We start from the raw sequence: 26,626 nt of genomic DNA on the forward strand, positions 1-26,626 counted from the left end.
CGACGGGGCTGACGTGAGATATGATTCATCACAGCATCTTGGCCTGCAAATTGCCCGATCGAGAAGAGCCGGCATGTTCACGCCAGGAGCCAGGCCAAGCCTTCACCCCTCTCTTAACGGGCGCCACTTTCTAGCTCCCGCATCTCTATCGTCGCACGGTCGGACGCCCTAATGTTTAGTAGCCATGCTTGTTTCAACGACACGACATCTGGGGATGAAACACGCTATGGATATCACTGGTATGGCTGCAGCGCAACTCAACAACTAGACTAGATGCAATTCAAATTGAGTGCAACTACGCTAAGCTAACTACATCTCGATCACCAACTTTCCAAATTGACTACCATTCTTGATGTCCTCAAAGAGGCCGTCGATGGCGTCCACACAGTCCAGCCCCTTGACCGACCGGCTCACAATCGGCTTGATCTGGTGGTCCCGGACGAACTGGACCATGTCCGCAAACTCGACCCGGCTGCCGAGGATGGAACCCTTGAGCTCGAGGTTCTTGAGCGCCGCGGGCATGGGCCAGTCCATGACGGGCCCCAGCGTCATGCCGTAGCTCGCGATGACGCCGCCCGGTTTGATGACGCCCATGGCCTTGGTGACGATGTTGCCGCCCGCGCCGTCGACGACGGCGTCGATCCGGGGCCGCTCGGCGGGCAGCATGGCTAGGAGCAGCTTGTCCCAGTTAGCGTTCTTATAGTTGACGCCCCCTTCGCGCCCAGCTGCACCGCGCGGGCGATCTTGTCGTCCGAGCCCGAGGTGACGTAGACGTTGATACCCAGCGGCACCGCGAAGAGCAAGGCCTGCAGCGCGACGCCGCCGCCAATGCCCGTGATCAGGATGTTGCGCCCGGGCTCGGCGTTGGCCGACTTCACCATGAGCGCGCGCCACGCCGTGATGCCGCAGCAGGGCAGCGCGGCGCCCTCGAGCGGGCTCAGGTGCTCGGGCAGCGGCTCGACCTCGGACTCGTGGACCGCGATGTAGTTCTGGCCCATGCCGAGGGTGTCGTGGCCCGGGTCGTTGTGCGGGTTGACGCCGCCGATGGTGCTGAAGACGGACTCGTCCTCGGGGCCTTCGGGGTTGGACTTCCAGCCGCGGAAGGGCGTCAGGACGACCTTCTTGTCGAGCAGGTGGGCGAGCTCGCAGCCCGGGCCCAGCTCGATGACGGTGCCGCAGCCGTCGGAGAACATGGGCGACTTGAACGAGAGGCCCGGGTACGCGTTCTGGCGCAGGAAGTAGTCGCGGTGGTTGAGCGCCGCTGCTTCCATCTTGATCAGGACCTCGTGGGGACCGGGGGTGGGCTTTTGCACGAGATTCAGCTGGAGCGGAAACCAGAACTTTCCGGCTTTGGGTTTCTTCTCCTTGAGGGTGATTGTGTGCGGCATCTTTGCTAAGGGGCTGAGAAGAATGGGAATAGAGAGTCTGCGGCGCCGGAAGGAAAGACAGTCGGTTGCCTGATGACGAAGGAAAGAGGAAGAAATCGAGGAAGCTTGCTCAGGTTCAATAGGAGCGAATGCTTACTGACTTAGGAATTGCTCAATACCCTTCAAGTCTGGCAGGCCATGTTGGTTATGCATACTGGCCATCCGTCAGCGACTGGTATTGAAAACATGAAGTCGACACTTGTACAAGAAAACGAAGACGACGTGAAGGACCTCGGCGGAGAAACAGGAGAAGCATCCGAGTAACAGCTTCTGGTGGTACTTCGCATCCGGCTATCAAGCAACGTCATTGGCCGGTCTAAATCCCGACTACTCCTGGGCGGAAAAAGGAGCCGACCCCTGGTCTATAGCCTTGGCGCTTATAAACGAGACAGCCCTCAACATGGACATGCATATGCAGCTTACTCCCATACAGCCCACACCTCCATCGTCTTTTCTTCCCTCCCCCTTCTTCCATTTCCCCCACACAACCAAGACATCCCCCTGACGCCTCCAACAACGCGGGAATTTGCTTACTATCGAAGTAAGATGGGATCCATCGTCAGACGAAAAGTGCCCAGTCACTTATGTTAACAGACAGAAATGGCGGCATTGTCCGCACCGAATACCCTGCTCTGGTCATGCCATTGAGTGAGCTCACCTAGGCCGACGTGATGCCTCTTGGATTCGCTTTTCGTTTCGTCCGACAGAGCCAACATACAAGCGTGGTTGGAGACCTCATGCCTGGCTACCGACGCTTGCCATCCGAGTCTGTATCAATGCCTGAGGAGAATCGTCTCCAGCAATACTTCGAAGTCATTTCATCTGTCACTCACACTCTCAATCATATCCGCATACTTCTTCCCGTACTCCATGTTTGAGGCAACATTGAGGCCCATTATCATCATTGAAAGGTCATTATCACTATGCGTGTCGATGTACAATTCCCACCGGCCACAGCTTCGGCTACTGGCCTCTTGACCACGGTCTTGCTGCTGTTCGTGGTACGGGCAGCGTACATAGCCATCGTCAACTTCTACCATGCCCGCTCCATCGGCCTGCCCCTGATCTTCTCCCCACCGACCAGACCGGCATCGTCTGGTCCCTCCTGTCCGTGCGGTACCGCTCGCGCCTGGCCCAAGTCCTCCCGGCCTGGCTGTGGCGGCGCGTCGCGCTCACGGTGCCCGGCTGGGAAGTGTACCACAAGTCGAAGCCCTTCGACAATGACGCCTCCGTGCGCGAGGGCAAGAGCCAGTCCTTCGTCCTGGTCGGACCCTCCACCTTCGAGGTCTGGACGGTCGACCCCGTCGCCGTCCACGACGTCCAGCAGCGCGTCCACGACTTCGAGCAGGCCAAGGCGCTCGCCGTGCTGCTGGGCAAGTACGGCCCCAACGTCATCACGTCCAACGGGGAGCGCTGGGCGCGGTACCGCCGGCCCGTCGCGACCGTGCTCAACGAGCGCATCTCCGGGGCCAACTTTGAGGCCGCCGTCCGGCACACCGAGGAGGTGTTTGGTCCCGCCCTCCCGTTGTCCTCGGGTCATGACAATGACGACGCCACCAATAAGATAAATGTGCCGCAGCTCTTCGACATGATCACCAAATTGACCTTCAACGTGCTCATCAGCGCCAGCATCGGCGACGACAAATTCCCCTGGTCGTCAGAGGAAGCCCAGGGGCGCCGGGAGTCCGGCTACAAGTTCACTTACACCGAGTCGCTCCACCTCTTCCTTGACAACTTCTACGGCATCAGCATGCTCCCGCTCTCCGTCATCAACGGCTGGCCAAAGTGGCTGACCGGGTACGAGAAAGTATCAGCTGTCGGCCAGGCCATTACCGAGTACCGCCAGCGCATGCGGTCGATGCTCGACCTGGAGCGCGACCGCTTGGCCTCGGAGAAGCAATTGCCGTCCCAAGGCAAGGCCGATCTCCTGGCGCTTTTGGTCAAAGCGTCCGAGGACGAAGCACACACCGGCATGGCGCTCACGAACGACGAGCTGGTCGCCAACTTGTTCGTGTTCATCGCGGGCGGCTTCAAGACCATCGCGGCTGCTTTGCAGACCGCGTTGGTCGCCCTGGCCGCGTACCCGCAGTGGCAGGACTGGCTTCTGGAAGAAGTCGACGCCATCGTCTCTTCCTCTTCCGAAAACGCGGACTCTTGGGAGTACGCAAAAGTCTTCCCGCAAGCCGTCCGCCACGTGGCCTTCATCTTGGAGATGATGCGGCTGCACGGTTCGTCAACTCGCCTGACCCGGATCGCGTCCGGCCCCCAGACGATGCAGACGTCCGGGGCGACTGTGCACATACCTGCCAAGACACGGGTCCACGTCGACAGCATGGCGCTGCACGTTCTACCTTGCTGGGCCGGGATCAACCGACAGTCCGACCCTTCCTTCGTCCATTCGAAGACGACGGACACGGGGGACGAGTACTCGTTCCGCCCCTCGCGGTGGATTAACCCGCCCGGGTCCGACAAGACGCATTACCTGCCGCCCAAGGGGACCTACGTACCCTGGGGCACGGGCCCGCGAGTCTGCCCGGGTCAGAAGATGGCGCAGGTGGAGATCACCACCGTGATGCTACGGATCCTGAAGGACCACCGCGTCGAGGCCTGCCCGTCTTTGCCCGGGGAAACCAAGTGCCAGGCCGAGGAGAAGTTCCAAGCGGCGCTGCACGATGTGCAGTGGGGTGGTATCCTGCAGCTCAAGAGGAACAAGGATCTTTGCATCAAGTTCACTAAGCGGAAGTAAAAAGCAGAACAAGCTACTGGGAACTATTGATTTGGGGCAAGACGCAAGATTAGGTAGTGTACCCCAGAACGCAGGCGATGTGGCAAGGATCTCTGCATCGAGTTTACTAAGCGAAGGTGAAAACCAAATCGAGCAACTGGAAAATGTTAGGTTTGGGGACAAATGCGAGATTAGGTAGTGTACCCCTGAACCCAGGGGGAGGGGCGTGGGGATGGGCCTCGAACGTCTGTGGATGTGGTAGATAGAGCTATCTACGAACCACTCAACTGGTTTCAACCTATCGTTGGTATTGGGTGTCAGAAGTTCCAAAACGACCACATGCTAGGAATACCTGCTCGAATTGATGCACAGCAGGAGTGTGCGTGTTGTTGATGCATCCTGCACAACTCCGGTCCGCTTACTGTGGCTTTTTGTAGCGATCAAGAGTCCTACGCTCGTCTTATCAAGCGAGGTTGGGTTGTAGATAGTGCACTTTCCAGCACCAATTCCTCATCCTTGGCGGATTGGCAGATAGGGGGTTTCGTTGGTGAGTAAGCCCATCATGGAGTGGCCTGCAGCTTGCAGCTTGGCATATAATTAGAGAAACCATAGATAACCAACGGCCAATCCTAACCAGATTTATTCAATGGCGTCATAGACGGGGAGATATCACAGTAGGATTGAAATGCTTGTGGTTTTCCACCGGTACCAGTATCTATGTATCTATCTGTAGGGTTCTTTCGCACACCACACGTGCAACCAATACTATGCATGTTGAAGTGGCATGTACATAGACATATGCAATCGCACTTTTGGGTTGTTATGCAAGGCCAAGGCGGCAAATTCCATCGTAAGCCACGCACCGCGTCAGCTGCAGGCCGGGCGCCTATGTGGTAAGGCTTGCAGGCTTGGCCATTGATGGCGAAAACCTTGATGCGAGGCGGTTACAGGGGCATTTTAGCTGGTCCAATCGGCAAATAGACCGTCCCTTTGGTCTGACGCACGCGGATGACACTGTCCGAGAAAGGAATCCCCGCCGAGGCCCTTCCCTTGTTACACACACGCGGCATGCGTCGACAAATGCGACGCTGACAAGCTGTTCGTAACAAGACGAGTGGACCAAGACAACCCCCGCTATCTCCCACGTAATCGTGGTTTGATATCGCGCGACGGGTGGTAGAATCCTAATATATTGTATCGTCACCCAATTGCGGGAAAGGGGGTTACAGTGGGGGCGCGGTTTTCCCTATTCTAGCCTTTGCAGAGGCGAATCAGCATCATTATGACATTGCATATGTTATGGACCCCTGATCTGGAACAACCATTCTATGTCCATCGTACTCGAGTCATTGCCAACCCGAAGAGGATGGCCACCGTTATCATCCGTGTCGAATCCTATCGGGCCTCGCATTGTGCTCCCCATCTTCCGAGCGATCTGCAGGTAAGGCGAGGGCTGTGTTGCCTGAAAGAGGATCTCTACACAACTTTGAAATCCTATATTTATCTGTTGGCGAGCGGGGAAGGAGGAGGGGGTGTGGGATTACTGATATGCGGGGGCTTATCTTTCTTGGAAGACCGAGATGATGCCGTTGATGATGCCACCCCTTCTCCGATCGCCTTCGGCGACTACTTGAGTCATGGTCAAACCCGGAGACGCACACCCGTCCTCCCGGAAAACCGCGGGGGAGAGTACGGATCTACGCGATCCACCAAGATAGGATTCTTTCCCTGGATGATGACTGCAGGCGAGCTAATGATCTGGCCAGATACTGCAGTCCAACAAGCAGGCAAGTAAACAAACCTAAACTCAACATGCAGACTTATCTACCCCGGCAAGGCTTGCGGTACTTCAAATTCGCCCGGCTTATACTCGCGAACTGCATGATGGGGGCCCTGCTAAACCACACACCTTCCAGAGAAAGAAAAGGTCCAAGGCCCCGGTCAGCGCGGTGTATACAGCTAAGCGACTGCAGGTGGCCATCTCGTATGCTTGACCATAAGAATCCCACGTTTCAGACCTCGAGCTGTCCCATTGGCTAGCCTATCATTGTATACTGACCCCATATCTCCCCATATCTCCCCCTATAGTAGGCCCGCGGGTATCCCAGAGACTGTTCCAGGCGATGACTGCATATATAGATGAGGGAGGCCATCGGGAAGGTGTGTGCCAGGTGAGACGGGACTTCTGCACCTTGTGGCTTACTCAGATCATGACTGAGATGGAATAGGGGGTGCTCCGGGAGGGTCGCTTACAGAGGATATGGTGAGAAGTTTGTTTATCAGCATCCATCCAGATGGAAAATAATACGCAGAAAGCGGAGGCTAGAATGGGAAGGATTCGGTGTGTGCTACCGTTCAGGACTGGCTTCGTTATCGATGATGTCTGATATGGGTGTCTGAGGGCTTTCACCCCATGGGGAGAGGGGGGCGCTTGGGTGGACAGCATCGTTACGCGATACCAGCGAAGAGGGGTAGGGACACGATAGCAACGGGTCTAGTGACAGAAGTTCGAGTAAGCGATTGCGATATTATTCAGCCTTTTGTGGAGGTGTATTTGTACCAGCTTAGGGAGCGTATAAAAGGGGGCAGGTATAGAATCACGAGTCTTAAGTGTGATTCAGACGAACTATGCTCATCCTCATCACGCATGTCCTTGCAGTACTATTAAGCACCGCCCCTTTTTCGTTTCACTTGTATCCCCTTGATCATTAAACGTCACACATAGCCGTCTCGGCTTACCATCCACTCTACTCCTTTGATACTTCCCCGTGATTCAACACCACAGCCACCACCATGGCCAACCAAGAACCCATCGCTATCTGCGGCATGTCCTACCGGGCCCCCGGCATCGGCCGCAAGGGCCTCTGGGACTACCTGGCCCAGGCTCGCTCGGCCTGGACGCGGGTGCCGGCGGACCGGTTCGAGGAGTCGGCCTACTTCCGCAAGGGCGGCGACCGGTCGGGCGTGATGAGCACGCAGGGCGCGCACTTCATCGACGAGCCCTACGGCTTCGACGCCGCCTTCTTCAACATGCGCGCCGAGGAGGCCAAGCACTCGGACCCGCAGCACCGGCTCATGCTCGAGGTCGCGCTCGAGGCCGCCGAGGACGCCGGGCTCGGCCTTCAGGATATTGCCGGCAAGAAGATCGGCGTCTTTGTCGGGTCCGGTCAGCACGAGTACGCTCAGCGGCTCGGTGATGATGAGCACGTCGTCCAGACCTTCTCGGGTACGGGAAATGCCGTCTGCATGGCTGCTAACCGCGTCTCCTACTTCTTCGACATTGACGGGCCCAGTGTCGTCTCTGACGCTGCCTGCGCCAGTAGTGTCTACGCGGCCCATGTAGCCGTCAATGCCCTGCGGAATGGCGAGTGTAATGCGGCGTTTGTGGGTACCGCGTCGTTGAACCTGAGTCCGGCCGGCTGGCTCGTGCTTGAGAAGACAGGGTAAGTTCATGTTTTCCTCACAAAGATCGCATCATCATTCTATATCATAGGCCATAACGGTCGAACCCCCCTACCAGAGAAAGAAGGGCTACCGCTAAGAGAATCTAATTACACCAATCCAGAGCTCTATCGGAACACGGCCGAAGCTATTCGTATGATTCGAAGGCTTCTGGATTCGGTCGGGGTGAAGGAGCAGCATGCTTGTTTATCAAGCGCATGGAGGATGCCATCCGCGATGGTGACCCCATTCAAGCCGTGATCCGCGGGACGGCATGCAACCACAGCGGCAGGAGCGACGGCATCACCATGCCCAACGGGCTGGCCCAGCAGAAGTTGTTATGGGCAGTACACAATGCGGCCGGACTGGATCCGTCCGACACGCCGGTTATTGAAGTGAGTGTAGCCCTCGTCATCATGTTTCTATAATGTCCAATGTATGAGGTCTAACAACTCACTGCGACCAATAGGGCCATGGTACCGGCACAGGGGTCGGAGACCCCATTGAATCAGGGGCATTTACAGCAGTGCTTGGCAGAAACAGGACATCAGCAAACCCCTTACACCTTGGTTCTATAAAGTCTAACTTTGGGTGAGTGTGTCCATTTCAATTTCGATTTCCTGATATCATCTTCGAATACAAGCCATATGCTGACCCTCACGGGTGACCAGACATCTCGAAGGTGCCAGTGGAGCCCTTGCCATGGTCAAGGCCATCATGCAGGTCAAGAATGGCATCGTGCTACCGACTGCTGGCTTCGAGAACATCAACCCCAAGATCCAGGACCCGGAGAAGGTCCGGATCGCCGAGATGCCCCTTCCGTGGCCTGAGAACGAGCCTCGGAGATGCCTCATTACCAACTTCGGTAAGATCAACGTCCTATCCAAAAATGTGTAGGCAATCGGCTGGGGTCACGGCTAACACTACTCGCTTAGGGTTCGGCGGCAGCAACTCGGCCATCATCATAGAGAAGGCTCCCGAACAGCCAGCCAAGCAGAATGGTATCACGAATGGCCACAGCAACGGCGTGAACGGACACAACGGCGTCGCCACAAATGGAACCAACGGCCACACAAATGGCACCAACGGCACCAATGGACATAGTAACGGCAGCGCAGTCCAGAGTCGACGACTCTTCACTTTCTCAGCCAAGACACAGGTGAGTACCTATAAAAGGCAAGATTTGTTATTTATTGGACCGTAACTGACGATTCATGCTATTGTAGAAAAGCTTGGATGCTTACTTGACGTCCTGGGATGATTACCTTGACGAAGCACCCGAGTCGTCCGACTTCTTCCGGGACCTCAGCTACACACTGGGGCAACGCCGCACTCATTTCCCCTACCGTGTTGCTGCGCCGGCCGACTCGGTCGAAGGCCTTCAGGAGGCTCTGTCTACACTGAAGCCGGTCCGAGTCAAAGATCGCATCTACAACTTCGTTTTCACCGGCCAAGGAGCACAGTAAGTGGCTCGTTTTCTAAGCCCCCGGAAGAATTTCCCGTTAGCTGACCGTGTCGATTCACAGATATGCCCGGATGGCTTTAGAGCTCAAGAGTTTCAAGGTCTTCGCGGACGCCCTGGAAGAGGCTGAGTCGCACCTCCAGAAGTTGGGATCACCGTGGTCCCTACTCGAGGAGCTCAACAAGCCCGCCGAAGACTCTCGCGTCAATGAAGCAGAGCTCAGTCAGCCGGCCTGCACATGCATTCAGCTTGCGCTAGTGACGCTGCTTACCAGCTGGGGCATTGTTCCGACCGCAGTCACCGGTCACTCCAGTGGAGAAATTGCGGCCGCCTTCGCCGCCGGCTTGGTGTCATTCCAAGAGGCCGTTGCCGTAGCCTATTTCCGTGGTCAAGCTGCTGTTCGATTGTCCAGCCAGCAGAGTCCCGACCAGAAGGGCGGCATGTTGGCCCTCGGCGTGGGTGCCGAGGAAGCGACCAAGCTCATCGACGAGCACGGCGGCGGCTACGCGACAGTGGCAGCAGTCAACAGCTTCAACAGCGTGACGATCTCCGGTGACAAGCCAGTCATTGAGAAGGTCTTCAAGGCCGCCGAGGCGCAGGGGACCTTCGCCCGCAAGCTGAACGTGGAGATGGCCTACCACTCCCGGCACATGGAGCAAGTCGCCGGCTACTACCTCGACGCCATCACTCCTTACTGCGGTCAAGTCTCTCACGGAAAGGATGACGCTCAACGCCCGATTTTCGTTTCATCCGTGACGGGCCAAGTCGAGGACTCGGTTGGCGCCTCGTACTGGATCAAGAACCTGGTTCGACCTGTCTTGTTTGCCAATGCTGTCCAGGGCATGTTGACTCTCTTCGAAGACAGCGACAACAAGCTCCTGAAGGCGATGCCCAAGGTCATCGTCGAGGTCGGACCGCATGCCGCCCTCAAGAACCCCATCAAGCAAACCGTCGAGATCATCCAGGCCGAGAAGAACTGGGGCCCTGCCTCCTTCACTTACGTCCCGACCCTCGTGCGCGGGACCGACGCGGAGCAAGCCGCGCTCGACCTCGCGGCGACCCTCTACACCCTGGGCGCGCCGATCCAGCTCGGCGGCGTCAACCAGACGGGCCAGAAGAACGCGCGCGTTCTGACGGAGCTGCCGTCGTACGCGTGGGACAAGACGCGGTACGAGCTGCGCCCGCGCGCGACGCACGAGAAGTTCTGCCCGGGCGAGGACTACCACCCGCTCATCGGGCGTAAGATGCCGAGCAGCGGCGGGCAGGAGCGCGCCTATCGACAAGTCTTCACCCTCGACGAGATGCCGTGGATCCGCGACCACGTCGTCGGCGGCTCCACCATCTTTCCCATGACGGGCTACATGTCGTGCGCCATCGAGGCGGCGCGCCGGACCGTCAGCACCCAGGCCGAGGCGTTCCTCGTTACCGACTTCCACGTCTCCCGCAGTCTCGAGGTCCTCGAGGAGCAGACGGTCGACCTCGTGACCAAGCTGCGGCCCGCCGCCCTCGGTGAGGGGGCCTTTTCGACCAAGGCCTGGTCGTTTGAGATCACCACCTGGGCTGAGAAGGACGGCTGGACCGTCCATTGTTGGGGCCAGATCGAGCCGGAGATGGCGGAGATGACGATGGACACGCCTACACTCAAGAAGGGTATCCCGCTGGTCAACAACCTCGCCGCCCTCGACGAGAAGAACATCGAGGACGAGTACGCCAAGGCCGCAGTGAGAGCCACGCAATACGGTCCCTCCTTCAAGAACAACATTAAATTCTACGAAGGAGACGGCTTTACCGTCCTAGAGCATCGGTTGAGGGATCTGGGCGAAGCGCGGACCGACCCCTTTGCTCGCGGGTCGCCGGTGAGCGTGGACCCACCCACCATCGACGGCTTCTTGCAGGGTGGTGGTCCCCTACAGTACGATGAGCAGGGCAGGAGACCGGCACAGATGCCCAACTACATCAGCCGCTTCCGTGTTTCCAACAAGATCCCATCGGAGCCCAACTCGCGCTTCGACGTCGTGATGCAAAAGCTGAGCTACGACGTCAAGGGGGGGCCGCCTGTACTGTAGCGTCGCCGTCTACCACCGCGCCGACAACGGTGACCTGACCCCGGTGTGTGAGTTCGAATCGTCCCGGTTCCGCAACATCGGCTCGGCCGAGGAGATCGCCGATCCGGCCGCCAATGTGCCAGACAACTGGGCGTGGGAGGTCCTGCCCAAGTTCGACTACCTGCCGGCGGACCAGCTGCGCAAGAAGGTGGCCGAGTCCGTCCCGGAACTGGGCATCGAAGAAGACATCCGCCTCGAGAAGCTCGGACGGGCCGGTTGGTACTACATCGGCGAAGCCCTCAAGCAGACGGCTGGCGAGGACTACTCGAAGCTGCCGCACCACTATAACCGCTTCATCCACTGGGCCGCCCGGGCCTTCATCGAGTCCGGCCTGGAGTTCCCCGAGGAGCCGACCGAGCTCCTCAACGAGGTGCGGTCCGCCGATGCGCAGGGCCTGTTGTGCTGCGCCATCGGCGAGAACCTCGTGGACATCCTCCACGGCGAGGTCGAGCCGCTGGAGATCATGCTCACGGACAACCGGCTCACCAAGAACTACGAGAACGGGACCAACAACTACCTCAGCGCGGTCCTGGGCTACTACGCCGAGATGCTGGCGGACCTGGAGCCCAACCAGCGCATCCTGGAGATCGGGGCCGGCACCGCCGGCTCCACCCTCCCCATCCTCGAGGGTCTGTCCAAGGACCGCGACGAGCCGGGCTTCATGAGCTACACCTTCACCGACGTGTCGACGGGCTTCTTCGAGGGCGCGCGCACCAAGCTGGAGAAGTGGACGCAGCGCATCACCTACAAGAAGCTCGACATCACCGAGGACCCTGTCGCGCAAGGGTTCGCCCTCGAGGAGTTCGACGTCGTGGTCGCGGCCAACGTCCTGCACGCGACGCCCGACATGATCAGCACCATCGCCAACGTGCGCAGCCTGCTCAAGCCCGGCGGCAAGCTGCTCCTGCTCGAGGGGAACGTGCACAACAGCATGCTGCTGCCTTTCACCCTCATGCCGGGCTGGTGGCTCTCGGAGGACAAGTACCGCGAGCACGGCGACGGGCCCATGATGACCACCTCCGTCTGGAACCAGCTGCTGCTCGACAGCGGCTTCTCGGGCGTCGATACCACTATCCCGAGTAGCTGGCACGCGGATGTGCCGCTGATGAGCGTCATCTCCTCGACGCGCATCGGCAAGCAGGACGAGAGTCGCGAGCTCATCGTCAGCGGGCCGTTCGTCGACGACGTCGAGGTCGAGTTCGCCCAGGGGTAGCCGACCTCGTCTCAAAGCAATTAGGCTGCACGGTCGATGTGAGGCCCGTTGCCGAGATCGATGCGGACGATGCGCCCTATTACATCTTCATCGACTCCCTCAAGGAGAGCATTATGCAGAACATGACGCACGAGAAGTTCGAGCACCTGCAGAACCTGATCCTGCACAACACGGGTCTGCTGTACATCACCCCCGAAGGCGCCAACCCCGACGCGAACATTATCCTCGGCATGCTCCGGACGGTGCGCATGGAGTCGGACCCCAAGAACCTGACCCTGCTCCAAGACGTCCCGAGCACACCCGCGGGCGCTCTGGCCATCCTCAAGGCGGCCGAGCGCCTCCGCGACCCCGAGGTGACACGCCACCAGGACCAGGACCTGGTCTGGAAGGACGGCTCGATTCACTTCCCGCGCATGCTGCAACTGAAAGACGTGAAAGAGCAGTTCGCCGTCGAGCAGAACATCGCTTTCCTCAAGAACCAGAACCTGTGGGGCAAGCCCGGCGACCGCGCGCTCGAGATGACCATCGACGTCGCCGGCAGCCCCGACACGCTCTACTTTCGCCGCACCGAGGTGGGCGAGAAGCCGCTCGGCGATGACGAGGTCATCGTCCGGGTCGAAGCGGCCGGTCTGAGCCACCGCGATCTTGAGGTCGTCCTGGGCGCGGTCCCGTGGGCGCCGCCCGGATTCGACGGGTGCGGCAAGGTCATCAAGACCGGGTCGCGCGTCTCGCACGTGCGCGAGGGCGACGATGTGTTCTTCCTCTCGCTCGAGTCCAGCGCGCTGGCGACGTACAAGCAGCTTCCCTCGTGGCAGATCGCCCGGATCCCCGCGGCCATCAGCATCACCAACGCCGCGACCATGCCGCTCGCCTACTCGGTCGCCGTCCTGGCCCTCATCCACACCGCGCGGACGCGGAAGGGCGAGACGGTGCTGGTGCATGCCGCTACGGGCGCGGTCGGCCAAGCCTGCATCACCCTGGCGCAGCACCTGGGCGCCACCGTCTTCGCGACGGCCGGGACCGAGTCGAAGCGCGACTTCCTGCACACCAGCTACGGGATCCCCAAGGACCGCATCTTCTCGAGCCGCACGCCCGCCTTCCGCGACAGCGTCATGGCGGCCACGGGCGGGCGGGGCATCGACGTCCTCGTCAACTCGCTGAGCGGCGAGCTGCTGACCGAGACGTGGGCGCTCGCGGCGCCCTACGCGCGCTTCGTCGAGGTCGGCAACAAGGACACCTTCCTCAACAACAGCCTGCCGATGCGGCCCTTCAACAGCGGTGTGACCTTCGCCGGCATCGACCTGCGCGATCTGCACAAGCATCGCCCGGACGACGTACGGGACGTCTTCGCCGAGGTCGTGCGGCTCGTGCGCAGCGGCGTCGCTCGCCCCATCGGGCCCGTGACCGAGTTCCCCCGTCTCGAAGCTCTCGTCGGCCCTCAAGAAGCTCAAGTCCAGCGACCACAGCGGCAAGATCGTCGTGACGCTGGGGCCGGACGAGAGTTTCGTGGCCGAGACGCCGCTGCGGCCATCCACCGTCACCATGAACCACCACGCCACCTACGTCGTCACCGGTGGGACTCGCGGTATCGGATTGGAGCTTGCTTATTGGCTGATTGAACACGGCGCGCGCTACATCGTCGTCCTGGGCCGGAGCGGCGCCAAGGGCGAAGACGTGCAGAAGCTCTTGGCCAAGTACGCGGACACGGACGTTACGATCCGAGCGCTCGCCTGCAACGTCGGCAAACGCGAGGAGCTTGCCCAAGTCATGGAGTCGATCTCCGACCTTCCTCCCGTCAAGGGCGTGGTGCATAGTGCCCTTCTTCTCAGTGTAAGTCTTCTCCGCCAGGTATCTTGTTCAAGTAGCAGCGCACTAACAATATCTACCTCACCAATAGGACAAGCTCTTTGTAAATGCCACCTACGAAGACTGGGAGATCAACACCACACCCAGGGTACACGGTGCATGGAACCTCCATGAGCTCATGCCAGCTGGCCTCGACTTCTTCATTGCTCTCTCGTCGTTCAGTGGTGACACCGGAAACATTGGACAAGCCATCTACGCCGGCACAGCTGTAAGCGCCTCCTACCCCCTATCATCCGATGCTCGGGGAAGTGGGATAACTGGACCAAGCTAACACACAATGCTTCAGGGTTTCTACGACGCCTTTGCCAAGTACCGAAACAAGCAAGGCCAGTACACCGTCTCCATCGCGCTGCCCGTTGTCCTCGACGTGGGCTACGTGGTGGAGCACAACATCACCGAGCTGCTCAAGATGGCGCTGGGCGCGTCCCTGACCATGGCCGACATCCGAGCCCTGTTCAAGTGCGCCGTGTCGGGCTCGCTCGAGAAGCCGACGCCCTACGTCCAGGCCAGCGGGCGCGCCACCGCGTTCAAGGTGTATGTCGACGGGCAGGCCGTCTCCAACGGGTCGTGGAAGTACTTCCACCCGGTGCACACCAAGGAGCGGCTGGCGGAGGCCGCCGCGCTGAAGAGCCGGGCCGCCGAATCCAACGCTGCGACAGGTGGTGGTGGCGAGGCGACCTCGTGGACCGCGGCCGACGACCCGGAGCAGGGGCTGACCGAGGCCCTCATCACCAAGGTCGCGGCCATGACCATGATGGAGCGCGAGGAGGTCCTGGCCGACGCGCCGCTCGACTCGTACAACTTGGACTCGCTCGTCTCGGTGGAGCTGCGCAACTGGATTCGGAGGGAGACGACGGTCGAGCTGACGCTGAGTGCTATTATGCATGCGGATAGTTTGCGGGCTCTGGCCGCTGGGATTCTGGCTCAGAGAAATGCGGAATAAGACAGCGAGAGAAGAGTACCCTTTGTTCCGATCACCACTCTATAGACCGTGGTTAGATCTGGTGTCGTATAGTTCAAGGGTGAAAATATCGTTTCAGTTAACAACGTTTTTCTTCTATCACTAATCCACTCAAACTATTATCAACCTTGGGAGCGTAATCACTATTCATTTTATGGTAGCATTTATACCTGTATAATAATGCACCTCTCCTATTTTATTTCTTCCGAGGCATGACATAACTCTTTTGCCTTCTATTCATGACTTGGCATTTCGACTTGTCGTGGGTATATCTGCCTGCTATCCACTTCGTGAACAGGAGGCACATAAGGTCTCGCTTCCGCCTCATTGAGAGGGTTACCTCCAACCTCGGTGCCAAAAGTCTTCTTCTTCTTGTTATTGTTGTTGCTGTTATCACCGCCCGCGCCAATGCTGCCCACTGACGAGTGCGGGTCCGCAGTAGCTGTTTCTCCTCCTTTTGGTCTCTCCCTCTTCCAGACTCGGAACGCCCACCACACTCCCACCATTAAGGAAATCAGGGCCGCCACGGACCCGAATAGGATGCCGACCAGGGTGCCTGTCGGGAGAGGCTTATCGCCGACATTGGGTTCTGCCGTCGCCGTGTACCTAACAGTCGCCGTCGGTGCCGCCGATGAGCTGTTCGGTTTCGGTGGGTTGCTCAGAGACGATGGGGTTTTCGAAGATGGTGAGCTGCTGGGAGCCGATGTGCTAGTGGCGGTTTCTGTTGGCTCTTTGCTGGTGATGTTGAAGTAGTGCGTGGTGGCGGTATCCAGTCCGTTGGATACCTGTAAATAGTATACACTGATGAACGAAAGGTCGAAGCCGCCGGTCGAGACTGTCCAGTTATACATTGAGCCTCGAATATCATCTTGATGCTGCATCAGCGAAGTAGATATGGTATAGTAAGGCCAGTTTGCTACCCACTCTCAATTTGGGCAGACAGGCCACCCATTTTGCCTCCTGGGCGGCTGTCTTGCCACAGTTCCAGCTCGTAGCGTCCTCCTAAATTATTCAGGCTCCATTCTACACCCATGGGCTCACCGACCACGAGTAGCTTATTGTTTGTATAGTCCTTGTTGGGGCCCGCAGTCCATGGTGCCAGGAACTCGCCGGCTTGCGTTGCAGGAATGAGGAGGACGGCAAGAAGGGTAACAACTCGCTTCCGGGACCCCATTGATCGTGTATTGAGCATCTGTTTGGTACAATCTCAGCGATAGAATCCTGTGGTCCAGACATTATGGAGTGAAAATCAAGAGAAAGGGAAAGCCCGGGAAAGGGGGTAAACAACGAATATTTGCAGCACAGCCGATGTATGCCAAGTACAAGAGAAAGCGGTAGCTTACGTGGTTCTATTTTATTAGGGGCCCCTCGGAGCCTTGCATTAAGTACACCACAAATCCTCTTCGTTACAGGTTGCTGCTGTACTCCCGCATCGTCATCCTACCAGAATCCACCCCAAGCGAAAGTGCGAACCCGTTGTCTGCTGACGCCTTTTGGCCCCTGGGTGCCAGATTGGATACCAGTGTAACAACAAGAGGTTACCCGCAGATTTTATGTGTCCCAGTCACTGCACCCATACCTGATACCGCCCCATTTCCATACGGCCCCAACCGAGTCCCAGGTCCCGTCGCTTCGCCCTGTGGCACCCCATGTACCACCTATCCTTGTCTTGTGCACGGTCACGCCTGTTTGGCGAATATCGCTTTTCTACCTTCACGTCATGTTCATGCCAGGCGCCACATCAAGCGGCAAGGCGAACCTGTGGTCAGCCGAAGCTACTGAGCCCCATGTACCGCCCCAAGGTGCCTAATGCAGGCATGGTTTCAAACAGTGGTTGGAGAACTCCTTGGTTCTTTTGATTTACCCGTTGCCCTCAGCCCATGGGGCTTTTAAATCATGTCGAAATCTATCGTTTCTGCTCGGCTAATCTAGTATAGATCGGGAAAGGGCGAAAGGGGTAAAAGGAAAAGGAACAATTAATATATGATTTATAGAAAAGTAAAAAGAAGAATATATAATAATCACTTGTTTGCACACATCCACGCCCAACATCTCCGTAGTCGTGTACCTCTGCCTCGTAGCAGCTTTTGATATCCGAAGCAACAGCATATCACCTAGGCCGAAATCGAAACGGTTTAAACCGTCCAACCTGCTCCCCTGGCCTCTTAGGACTCACCGACCGCCCATCCCTGCCTCTACGACGACTCGACCCTCCTGCTGCCGGATTATCGATCTCCATGGACTCGGGTCCTTCCCCCTCCTCCTCGCCGGGCACGGGCATCGGCGGGGGCGGGGGCGCCGCCCCGAGGAGACGCTGCAGCAAGTCGAGGATGGCCGCGTCCTCCTCGGCGTCCGCCTCCTCGCCGTAGCCCGCGTTGCGGTAGTACGCCGCGTTGCGCGTCCTAACCGCCTCGAGGACCTCGGGCAGCAGCCCGTCGCGCAAGCGGGGCCGCCGCTGGCCGTCCACGGCGGCGCACTCGCACAGGAGCCGCCGCAGGTCCGGGTCCAGCCAGGGGGCCGGCATCTGCTGCAGCGGGTCGCCGGGCTTCGGGAGCAGCTGCTTGGCGGCCGTCGCGAACCCGTCGCGGTCCCCGCCGGGCTCGAACCAGGCCGAGCGCGAGTTTTTGTACGTCTCGGCGTCGTCGTCGTCGTCGTCGAGCATGCCGATGCCCGTCGAGCTCTCGAACGTGATCAGCTCGGCCATGTCGGTCGCGACGAATTCCAGGTTCCTCTCTACTCCTCGACCTTCTCCTCCTCCGGGACTGGGAAGATGGGGTGCGTCGTTAGTCTGCAATGCAGGTATGAAAACCAGGGCTGTACTTACTATTCTTGGATAACCTCCAAATCGATGAATTTGACCACCGGGCTGATGGAATGCTCCTCGTCGTCCGGATCACTCAGCATATCCCCAATCATGACTAAAAAGGGGGCGGTTAGTGGCCAGCCATCTGGAATTTCATGAAAAGAAGAAGCTGAGTGGAGGGTAAGAGGAAGACTCACTGTTATCGGTATGCAAGTCATTGTGGCTATAGCCGACACTTTTCTTATGCACAGCGCAGGGCTCCTCATTCGCGTCATAGCGGTCGGCCGGCACATCGGGTACGTAGGCCATGGCGACGCAAGCCCGGATCAGGCACATGAATATCCGCCACAACAGTCTGTTGGGAAGGTGGGCAACTCGATGGGTTGCGCACTTGCGCGTCAGCTCGCCCAGGGTCCCGTGTGGGAGATATTCGAGATAAATCCATTTCTTGAAAAACTCGGGGGCACCGTTCTGCCTCAGGGGGTCGTCATTGCGGCGGAACTTGATGAGTCGGACCAGATGCCTGGTACGTATTGTCTGGGAAACAATCAGAAAAGATAAGTCAGCAACGGATACAGAGGAGCTTACGTTAAGCAGTTTTCTTTCTTGCGCGAATTCATTAACACCGAATCCTATATCCAACGGGTCCGGGTCGTAGCCTGATGCTGCGATGCCAAGCGGCGTTTTGATCACGATTCTGTCCCACTGATCGCCGGCTTGCTTTCGATGCCGTACGAGCCAGGCATTTGCACCTGCGCCGTTGCCAACGAACCGCTGAAACTCGAAGTTGTTCGGGCATGTAGCGAAATAGATGCGAAGGTGGGATTCAGTAATTTGCGGGTCGAACTTCGAGTCAAGATTCAAACCCATTGTCAAGGAATTTGTCGTTTCTGATATCTCGGTGGACACAAGGTAAATCGTGGCAATGGGGCCGAGCATATTATTTGGAATTCTCCGTCCTTTGTCCCTCGGTGAGGTCCCGTTTGATGGGATGAACGGACAAAGGCGGACGCGTACATGATAAAGCAACTCTGCTCTGACGCCAGATGAAAAGAGTCATTCACAATGGACAATGCTCAATGAAATTTGGTGCCGTGTCTTGACAACTCCTGGCTGCTCTAAGAACTTCATAAGGTCACCAGTGCTGCCAGTAGACCACCAGACACCGAACACCCCATGATCCGTTGCTTGGTGTTGAAGACGATGCCCTCCACTTCCGCACCCAGCTGTGGGGCTTCCACCAAGACGTTCCGAGCGAGATGGGCGGCGTAAGCTCCATCAGACCTCTGTGCTCATCTAGAAGCCCCCGTCATCCTGTGAGCTGTGGTGGTGTTCTGCTCTAATTTAATCGCTGCAATCAGACGCCGTGGCAAATCCATAGATCTATATAGCTATCGAAGTACTGACACAGCTGAGAGCCACTGCTACGGAACAGGTATACATTATACCGTAGTAATCACCAAGTAAAAAGCCGCATTGGGTTCTTGGCTGCACTTTCAAGTTGAACGGTGAAGGATGGCAATCTCGCATGTAAAGATCGGTCCGGACAATGCCGGCTCCTGCTCGAAGATCTTGGACCGCTTCTTACGAGGGGTGTTGACGGCGGAGGCGTAGTCATGATATTGCCAGCATATCATAGTGGATGCCAGGAACATACATATTAATCCTGTTGCCATCAAGGTTTATTTTATTTAGAAGATCATATAGGAGGCGTCGAAGTAACTCTAGATGTTGTTGTCTTTCGCCGCCACTTCTGAATACATCAGCTGGTCACGTTCATGGGCTGGCACAGAGCGCCCCTTTGACGCCGATATCTACACAAAGTGTCAAAAGGGACGCTGTGGGATTTTCCTTTGGGTACATCGTTGAACAAAGGTTCATAGTTGGTGACACCCTTCATGGGGGCCAACGTGACAGCTTTGTCTACTCAACTACCAGGTCTCAATGGCAGTTTTGTCAGCTGCCACTCCCCAGACTTCAGTTCGTTGTCACTCTTTCTCTCGCCCATTGTGGTCTTTTCTAGCATTTCCGGATTTGCACCACCGGCCATGAGGTATATTAGCCACGTCTCCCACCAGGCCTACCTCTCTTGGAAACTCATCACCAACGCTTGACACAGCAATTTCTTAGGGTTTACTTCCTTTATATTACTTATTCTACTTAATAACTAATCATCCACGTTTTTTCGTTTATTAACGAATACTTACAACGTCCACTTTATACACAAAACAACAAAACCAAACAACCAAAACAGAAAACCAAACAAAAAACAACGTAGCAAATATGCACGCCACTACCATCATCAACCTCCTCACCGTCAGCCTGGCCGGTCTGGCTGCCGCGGCCCCCGCCCCTGCTCCCGCCCCCATTACCGATGTCGCCGCCCCCTCGTCGCCCGGAACCCCCAGACCCAGTGCATGAAGCGCTACGGTGTCTTCTTCGATGCCTTCATTGTGCGCGGCAAGGGCTTCCACGCCGATATGCTCGGCAAGGACGGCATCTCCCTGCGCAACCAGCTCAAGGGCTGCGGCGCCCTGACCAACTGGGGCTTCGAGTACAACAAGGACGGCTGGGAGTGGAAGGCCACCTTCACCCAGCCCCTCGGCCAGGCCCGCTGCGTCGGCCACGCCATCCAGTCGGTCGGCGGGCAGAACGTCCAGTGCCAGTAAAACTTGTTGACTGGTCTATCTGCTAAGCCTAGAAAACGTCGAGAAGGGCGGCTGAGCCACCTCACCGCAGGGTCGGAAATGGAAACAGTGCAATGCAGGGTTTTGTACAGTCAGGAGCTGGTGGGATTTCAGGTCCGGATTTAGAAGTTTACTATTGGATCAATATAACTTTCTCTTCTCATCAATGTGTCCGTGGTGCCGAATTCTGCCAATCTCCGGGTGACTCCTGAAAAACGGGAAGTGGTGATAACCCATTAAATGCTCTAGGCGTTACCAGAGACTTACGGTGATGAAATGTATTCTTGATTATGCTTTTTAGTTTTAAATCTACTAATTTATCGTAACTATCGTATATCGCTTGTCGCTATCGTGCCTTTCCGGGCATATTAATGTTACAGCCAGTCGTCCCCTATCGTAATCTCTCATCACTAGCCCTCAAACCGCCTCTTCGACCTCGATCTCGGTCGCCGAGTCGATGGACCTGTCCCTCCGGAACCTCGCGGTCCCAATCCACCCCTCGAGCGAGCAGACGACGACGCCGCCCATGACCAAGCTCATGATGCCGAACACCCAGCCCATGAGGGCCCAGCCGAACGCGGCCTTCAGGGCGCCGGCCAGGACGGGCCCGAGCAGGTTCCCGATGGCGAAGGCGGCGTTGTGCACGCCGTAGGCCCGCGCCGTCGCGCCCTTGGGCCCGTACGCGCCCGGGTTCTTGCGCTCGGCCAGCTCGACGACGGTCCCGACCTCTTTCAGCAGGGGCGGGCCCGAGAGCCCGGTCCCGATCCCGATCACGCTCAGCAATACACACAACAGCGCCTGCTTGCCGATCTGGGGGCCCTCGGCGAGGCCCAGCAGGATGAACGAGGGGCCCGACAGGGCGAAGCCCAGCGTGCACAGGACGCGCGGCGAGTTGCGGACGCGGTCCATGATGTAGCCGCAGATGGGGCTCACGATGATGCCGGGGAGGTAGAAGCCGAGGAAGATGAGGCCGGCGCCGAGGACGGCCCAGTGGTACGTCTGCTCGACGAAGATGGGCAGGACGCTGTCGAAGGCCGTCTCGAAGCTGCCGACGACGAGCCAGCCCGCGAACGCGGCCAGGAGGCGCGGGTTCAGCATCAGGCGCGTGAAGCTGACGCCCTTGGGGCGCGATTCGGTCGTGTACGCCGTGGCCCTGGGCTTGGCGACGGATAAGGCGCTTCCGCTTCCGTCTTCGCTGCTGCTCGTCTCGACCTTGCTGCTGCTGTTGCTGTCTTCGCTGTCGGAGACGTCGGTCGACGCCACCGCGGTCGAAGAGTCCTCCGAGTCCGACTCCGAATCGGACAGCGCCGACGACGACGAGGCCAGGGGCTGCTTGGCCGGCTGCTTGCGGTCGAGGATGACGAGCAGGCCCAGCAGGATGTCGAAGAAGATGAAGGCGTACGCGAAGATGAAGACGGCCATCTCGCCGCCCGCGTTGAAGAGGACGCCGGCGAGGGCGGGGCCGATGAACCCGCCCGCGTCCAGGGACGCGGCCACCCAGCCCATGGCGCCCCCGGCCTCTTCCGTGCCGAACGCGTCGAACAGGATGGCGAACCCCACGCTCGAAACGCAAGCCGAGGATAATCCCTGCAGGATGCGCCCCAGGACGAGGAGCGCGAGGCTGTTGCCCAAGTGCAGCAGCACGGTCGAGGCTGCCAGCGAGAGGTATCCCAGAAGGAGAGGTATCTTCCGGGTCTTCGCCTTGTCGGCGAAATAGCCGAAGATGGCTTGTTTATCAGGGTCAGCTAACGCTCTCTTCCATTGAGATAGGAGGCCAAGTCAAGGGCCAGGGTAGTTATAGACTTACGAGAGCCAATGAAGACTGCACCGCCATACACGCCGACAAGTACCGAGTTCCACAATTGGACTGGGAACATTAGTCAGTCATGTTTCTCTCCCACGTTTCAGGGGAGTGGGGTTGGGGATGCGACTTACTCTCAGCATCGTCAACGAGGCCGACGCGATATTTCAGCAAGTTCGGCAGGAACGGTACAATTAGGCCAAAGAACATACTATCCTGTGACGGGGCAGAGTTAGTAAGTATAGTCCCGGGACGGCGACGGCATCGGAACAGCACCGGCCCAACCACCAGCGGGGGCGGGCGGGCAGGCGGGAGTAGTAGAGCGGGTAAGTAGGTAGTTGAAACTAACCGTCAGGGCCGCCAAGTTGACGACCATGGAGATGAACCAGGAGGCCGATCTGATCTTGACCAGCTGCCATTTCGGGCCGGAGTGCTCCTCGCTGTTTCTGTCCGACTCGGACGAACCTCCTAGTTGGAGCATGCCGAGAGAGAATGAGATTAATTGTTTGTATTCAAACAATTAGGTTTTGAAAGAGAGACTTGGGTGAAGGAAGATGAATTGCTAAGAAAACGCCGAGACATCGAGGTGTTTTGTATATAGGGGCTATGCTGTCGTCGCCAAGCGGTGGTGATGCCTCTTGGTCGCCTTCTTGGTAGTGTCTTGGTCGTATCACCACGGACGGATGACGGTCTTGGTATGTGTGGAGGAGTCTTGGGTGTTGATGACGCCGAGAGATCCAACTGACTCTTGCTGTTTGCTATGTTTAAACTTTCCCGCGTGCTGCAGGGTAATCGTTCGTGCTGGGGCTCCAAGACTACTGTAGCCAAGCGTGCTTTTGGGTGTGTAAGTGCGTTATAAGTGAACGAAGATCTGGTGGAGTAAACAAAATCGGCGTTGGGAGATTGCGGCCCCAAAAGCTTTATACCGAGCAGCTGAGATCGAGAGATGCGAGCGAGACTGCGCAGGCCGCCCACAGTCGCCCGCATTCCCGAGCGGGCCATTTTGGGTTCAATCATTAGTCGTAAGGACATTCCCGCCCTCTCGCTCGCAGCCTGACCTCTGCAACCCGAGCTCCGTGGGTTGGTACGAAGGGATAGGCTGAGCGGCCTTGTGGCTTGGTGTTCTGGCCGTTTGAGTTTTGGCACCCTGTTCCCTTATTTCCTGCGTTGAAGCCGGGGGCAAGGGGACGGAGGTGATGCGTTGTGGCTGCGCCTGCAACGGTCTACTCTAATTCTTCAGCAGTGCATGGTGCTTTGGTGGAACATGGATCGAACAAACGGGAAACGGTGGTGGTGTTCTGGTGTCATCTAAGGTTTGTTGCTACAGTAAGCTTCGCGGCCATCCCATGTCGCCAGCTGAGCCGGAGCTGCAGCCCGTAGGCCAAGGTGAGGTTGACAGGCTAGACTGAATCGTTCCTCGCACGATGCTCATCCCATCGACTCAGGGCGCGGGGGTGGGTGCTTTGAGGCTAATCCTTCTATCTTTGGACAGAGGACAAATCCTCCCATCTCTGCCGGGTTTTGTCGATGTGGCAGAGTGATGACGATGAGGTACAGGACGTCTGAGAGAGGTCAAAGGAGAAGACGCCCAAAGCTTCGAGAAGAGCCCAGCGATCCCCTCGATGCCCGACCCCCGACCCCGGCAGCGCGGCTTGGCGCAACTCCGGACGATCTCGCACGCGCTACTGTCGCGAGCAAGAATTAGACTTAACCGGATCAAAGTTTTCCTCGTTTCTACTTGGCAGCCTTGCGACTGCAGTCGTCGCGCCTTGGCGGCTGACAAGCTTTCCATCACGCCTGTTCGTGGGCCGTTCATGGCTTTAATTGCCTGCGCCGTTGCCATTCTCGGGGGCTCCCTATTCCTAAGCGCCTGCTGTATCGTCGATCTCCGATTCAAATACGGCACGCGGGGGAGTCTCCTTGTGTTCTTTAACATTGCTGTTCCTGCATCTTGGGTGGCTGTTTGCGTATCGCTAAACCCATCCTACATACTGTAAACGCTCAACCCTACATGGAGCATTGGTGTGGCAGCACCAGCCACGTACAGTGGCCTGATCTTGAAGTGATTCTTGGCCCTACCTGTCATCACAGGATCGATCTGAGCCAAGTGATACGGCCAAGCCCAGAAAGTTCGAACAAGATGGGTTTATTTACCAGAAGCAGCGTTGTGTATAATAAGACGAAATACAGGCCAGATAGATGTATATAAGCGACTGTCCCAACGGCAATACCCGCGGATTGTGATTGTGACAAGCTCCCTATATCACCCAAGCAGGTTACTTGGAACATTACATTGTATAGCATCGTATTCTGATTTTCTTTGATTGACGGTTTGATCGACTTGTTATTGCAACGTTTATTTAATCAAGAGAGAGTGGGTGACCGGTTCTTCTTTCCTCATCGTTCCTCTTCCTATGAAACTACCTTAACTTACTTACCCGAGGAACTATAGAAGCGTCGATCACCGGTCCAAGATTTAATAGACTACCAGCCCCGAAGCTACGGAAAGGCCCGCCTCACGCAGGAACCGCAGGAAAAGCCTATTAAAAAGAACCATCACCACGCGAAGATGCTGCGTATGGTCGCCGCCCCCGGGCCCGAACAGCCGCGGTACCTCGGAGACCTGCTCGAAGGACCCCTGAGGCGCCTCAAGAGAACGAAGTCATCGGCCTCCTCAGAGAGGTCAGAGAGGTCTGGCGCCTCGCCGCCTCTATCCCGCACCAGCTCCAAGAACATCTTCCGACCCATGCTAGGGAGGAAACCCTCAGCCGGATCTTCTTCTTCCTCTTCCTAAGGGAGGCATTCTCACTGACTTGAACTATAATATTGGGACAACACAGGGACCGATATGATGAGCACTTGATTATGGAAGCAGATTTGTCTGCCTCCTAGCTGCATGTCATCAACCGGTTGTACGGCACGCGAACCTTTCTGGCTTAGGTTCCTCCAGGCTGGATTTCCTGGATCTGACAAGGGTTGGACTAATTGGATTAACGTGTGGCCAGAAACCATGGTCTATTTGTTTTATACGGTGTCGGCTCCTCTCGGAGGGGGAGATGTTCGAGGATGGCGTGGAGTTTCCCGGGCTGGATTACTCACACCCCGGGGCTTGGGAAGGCAAAAACAGCAACAAAACTATATGCAAAATTCCAAACATCTTTAAACCAAAACCTTGCACCAGTTGATGATTGCATGTTTGTACCAGGGAAATCAAAATCTTCCTTTTCCCGAGCTGAATCTTTTTCCGCCATAAACAGTTTGACTTCTGGTCAGAACTTGCAAGCAACAGCAACAGATTTCAGGGGAGGGTCGAGAAGGACTTGGGCAAAAAGAAAGGGGGTTCAAGCTCCCACCAGAAGCTTGTTTTGACTGCAAGAGAATACGAAGACCAATCAGCCTGCGTATCTTTGGGAGCTGGCCTCCACAGCTTTTGCAACGCAGATGTAACGAGGTGAAACGGGGACCTGTCGAGTTTCATCTCTTCTTTCCGCCTGACAGGGACGGCCGGTCTAGACTCGTCGAGCCAAAAACATCAGCACACATTGGACATCGCGTCGGGATGCCAATCCTGCCATCTGACACCTGTCGATCAATGATTACCACTGTGTAAGAGATCAGCAAATCACACTCGTCTCGAAGAAAAAGAATCAAGGAGGAAACCCCAATGAGAGCATCAAACCAAACGGTTCAAACAGGATATATGAACTAGAACATGTTAGAGCTCGGTTCGGATAACCCTATAAATCTTGAACAGCTGATGAGTGATACGGTGAGGCCTCTTGTCTCAGCTTATATTCCCAGCTGAGGGCTGGATGTCAATCGACCTTGCATGGTAGTTGGTGAAAAGGGGTCGGCCAACACATTGTCCGCTCCAAGGGACACTCACCAGGATAGTCATTTACATTTCATTGGAAGCTATGCGATGTCAATTTTCCGAAACGTTATCTTCAACCATCACAAGTTTACTATGCATCGAACATGTTCAATGAGTATCATCTATCAAACTACGTATAACCTCTACATGGTATTGGGCATAAGTAACGAAAGAAACCTTGGAGTCTACGTGCCGCTGGACTGTACCTTTGAAGCTGACTTCAGATCCAGAAATGATCGATTGATGTTGACGCCACTTGGA

The 26,626-nt window shown here is 57.1% G+C and overlaps 8 protein-coding genes across 8 annotated transcripts; 4 read left to right on the plus strand and 4 right to left on the minus strand.

Moving 5' to 3' along the window:
• Positions 1–309: 309 nt before the first annotated feature.
• Positions 310–1,388, minus strand: PG997_002283 (oxidoreductase protein; the record flags this gene model as incomplete). The annotated part of the gene is made up of 2 exons (XM_066806598.1): positions 310–678; positions 732–1,388. 2 exons carry the CDS (start codon positions 1,386–1,388, stop codon positions 310–312), a joined length of 1,026 nt encoding a protein of 341 aa, XP_066673894.1.
• Positions 1,389–2,350: 962 nt separating this feature from the next.
• Positions 2,351–4,173, plus strand: PG997_002284 (cytochrome CYP13A3; the record flags this gene model as incomplete). Its single annotated transcript, XM_066806599.1, has 2 exons — positions 2,351–2,428; positions 2,512–4,173. The coding sequence occupies 2 exons, from the start codon at positions 2,351–2,353 to the stop codon at positions 4,171–4,173; spliced, it is 1,740 nt and encodes a 579-aa protein (XP_066673895.1).
• Positions 4,174–6,945: 2,772 nt separating this feature from the next.
• On the plus strand, positions 6,946–15,182 carry PG997_002285 (polyketide synthase; the record flags this gene model as incomplete). The annotated part of the gene is made up of 12 exons (XM_066806600.1): positions 6,946–7,595; positions 7,718–7,988; positions 8,063–8,184; positions 8,265–8,458; positions 8,529–8,752; positions 8,820–9,055; positions 9,120–11,112; positions 11,174–12,352; positions 12,391–13,773; positions 13,799–14,203; positions 14,271–14,447; positions 14,526–15,182. 12 exons carry the CDS (start codon positions 6,946–6,948, stop codon positions 15,180–15,182), a joined length of 7,491 nt encoding a protein of 2,496 aa, XP_066673896.1.
• A 251-nt stretch (positions 15,183–15,433) lies between these two features.
• On the minus strand, positions 15,434–16,051 carry PG997_002286 (uncharacterized protein; the record flags this gene model as incomplete). The annotated part of the gene is made up of 1 exon (XM_066806601.1): positions 15,434–16,051. The coding sequence occupies one exon, from the start codon at positions 16,049–16,051 to the stop codon at positions 15,434–15,436; it is 618 nt and encodes a 205-aa protein (XP_066673897.1).
• A 1,882-nt stretch (positions 16,052–17,933) lies between these two features.
• PG997_002287 (uncharacterized protein) lies at positions 17,934–18,873 on the minus strand (the record flags this gene model as incomplete). Its single annotated transcript, XM_066806602.1, has 4 exons — positions 17,934–17,954; positions 18,039–18,118; positions 18,201–18,540; positions 18,592–18,873. 4 exons carry the CDS (start codon positions 18,871–18,873, stop codon positions 17,934–17,936), a joined length of 723 nt encoding a protein of 240 aa, XP_066673898.1.
• A 1,547-nt stretch (positions 18,874–20,420) lies between these two features.
• On the plus strand, positions 20,421–20,672 carry PG997_002288 (uncharacterized protein; the record flags this gene model as incomplete). The annotated part of the gene is made up of 1 exon (XM_066806603.1): positions 20,421–20,672. The coding sequence occupies one exon, from the start codon at positions 20,421–20,423 to the stop codon at positions 20,670–20,672; it is 252 nt and encodes an 83-aa protein (XP_066673899.1).
• Positions 20,673–21,107: 435 nt separating this feature from the next.
• On the minus strand, positions 21,108–22,972 carry PG997_002289 (uncharacterized protein; the record flags this gene model as incomplete). Its single annotated transcript, XM_066806604.1, has 4 exons — positions 21,108–22,435; positions 22,498–22,557; positions 22,626–22,707; positions 22,841–22,972. The coding sequence occupies 4 exons, from the start codon at positions 22,970–22,972 to the stop codon at positions 21,108–21,110; spliced, it is 1,602 nt and encodes a 533-aa protein (XP_066673900.1).
• Positions 22,973–25,060: 2,088 nt separating this feature from the next.
• Positions 25,061–25,285, plus strand: PG997_002290 (uncharacterized protein; the record flags this gene model as incomplete). Its single annotated transcript, XM_066806605.1, has 1 exon — positions 25,061–25,285. One exon carries the CDS (start codon positions 25,061–25,063, stop codon positions 25,283–25,285), a length of 225 nt encoding a protein of 74 aa, XP_066673901.1.
• Positions 25,286–26,626: the final 1,341 nt, after the last annotated feature.

The sequence above is a fragment of the Apiospora hydei genome (genome assembly GCF_038363865.1).
Source record: "Apiospora hydei strain CBS 114990 chromosome Unknown utg000003l_segment0_segment0, whole genome shotgun sequence".
In the NCBI taxonomy this organism is placed as follows: Eukaryota; Fungi; Ascomycota; class Sordariomycetes; order Amphisphaeriales; family Apiosporaceae; genus Apiospora; species Apiospora hydei.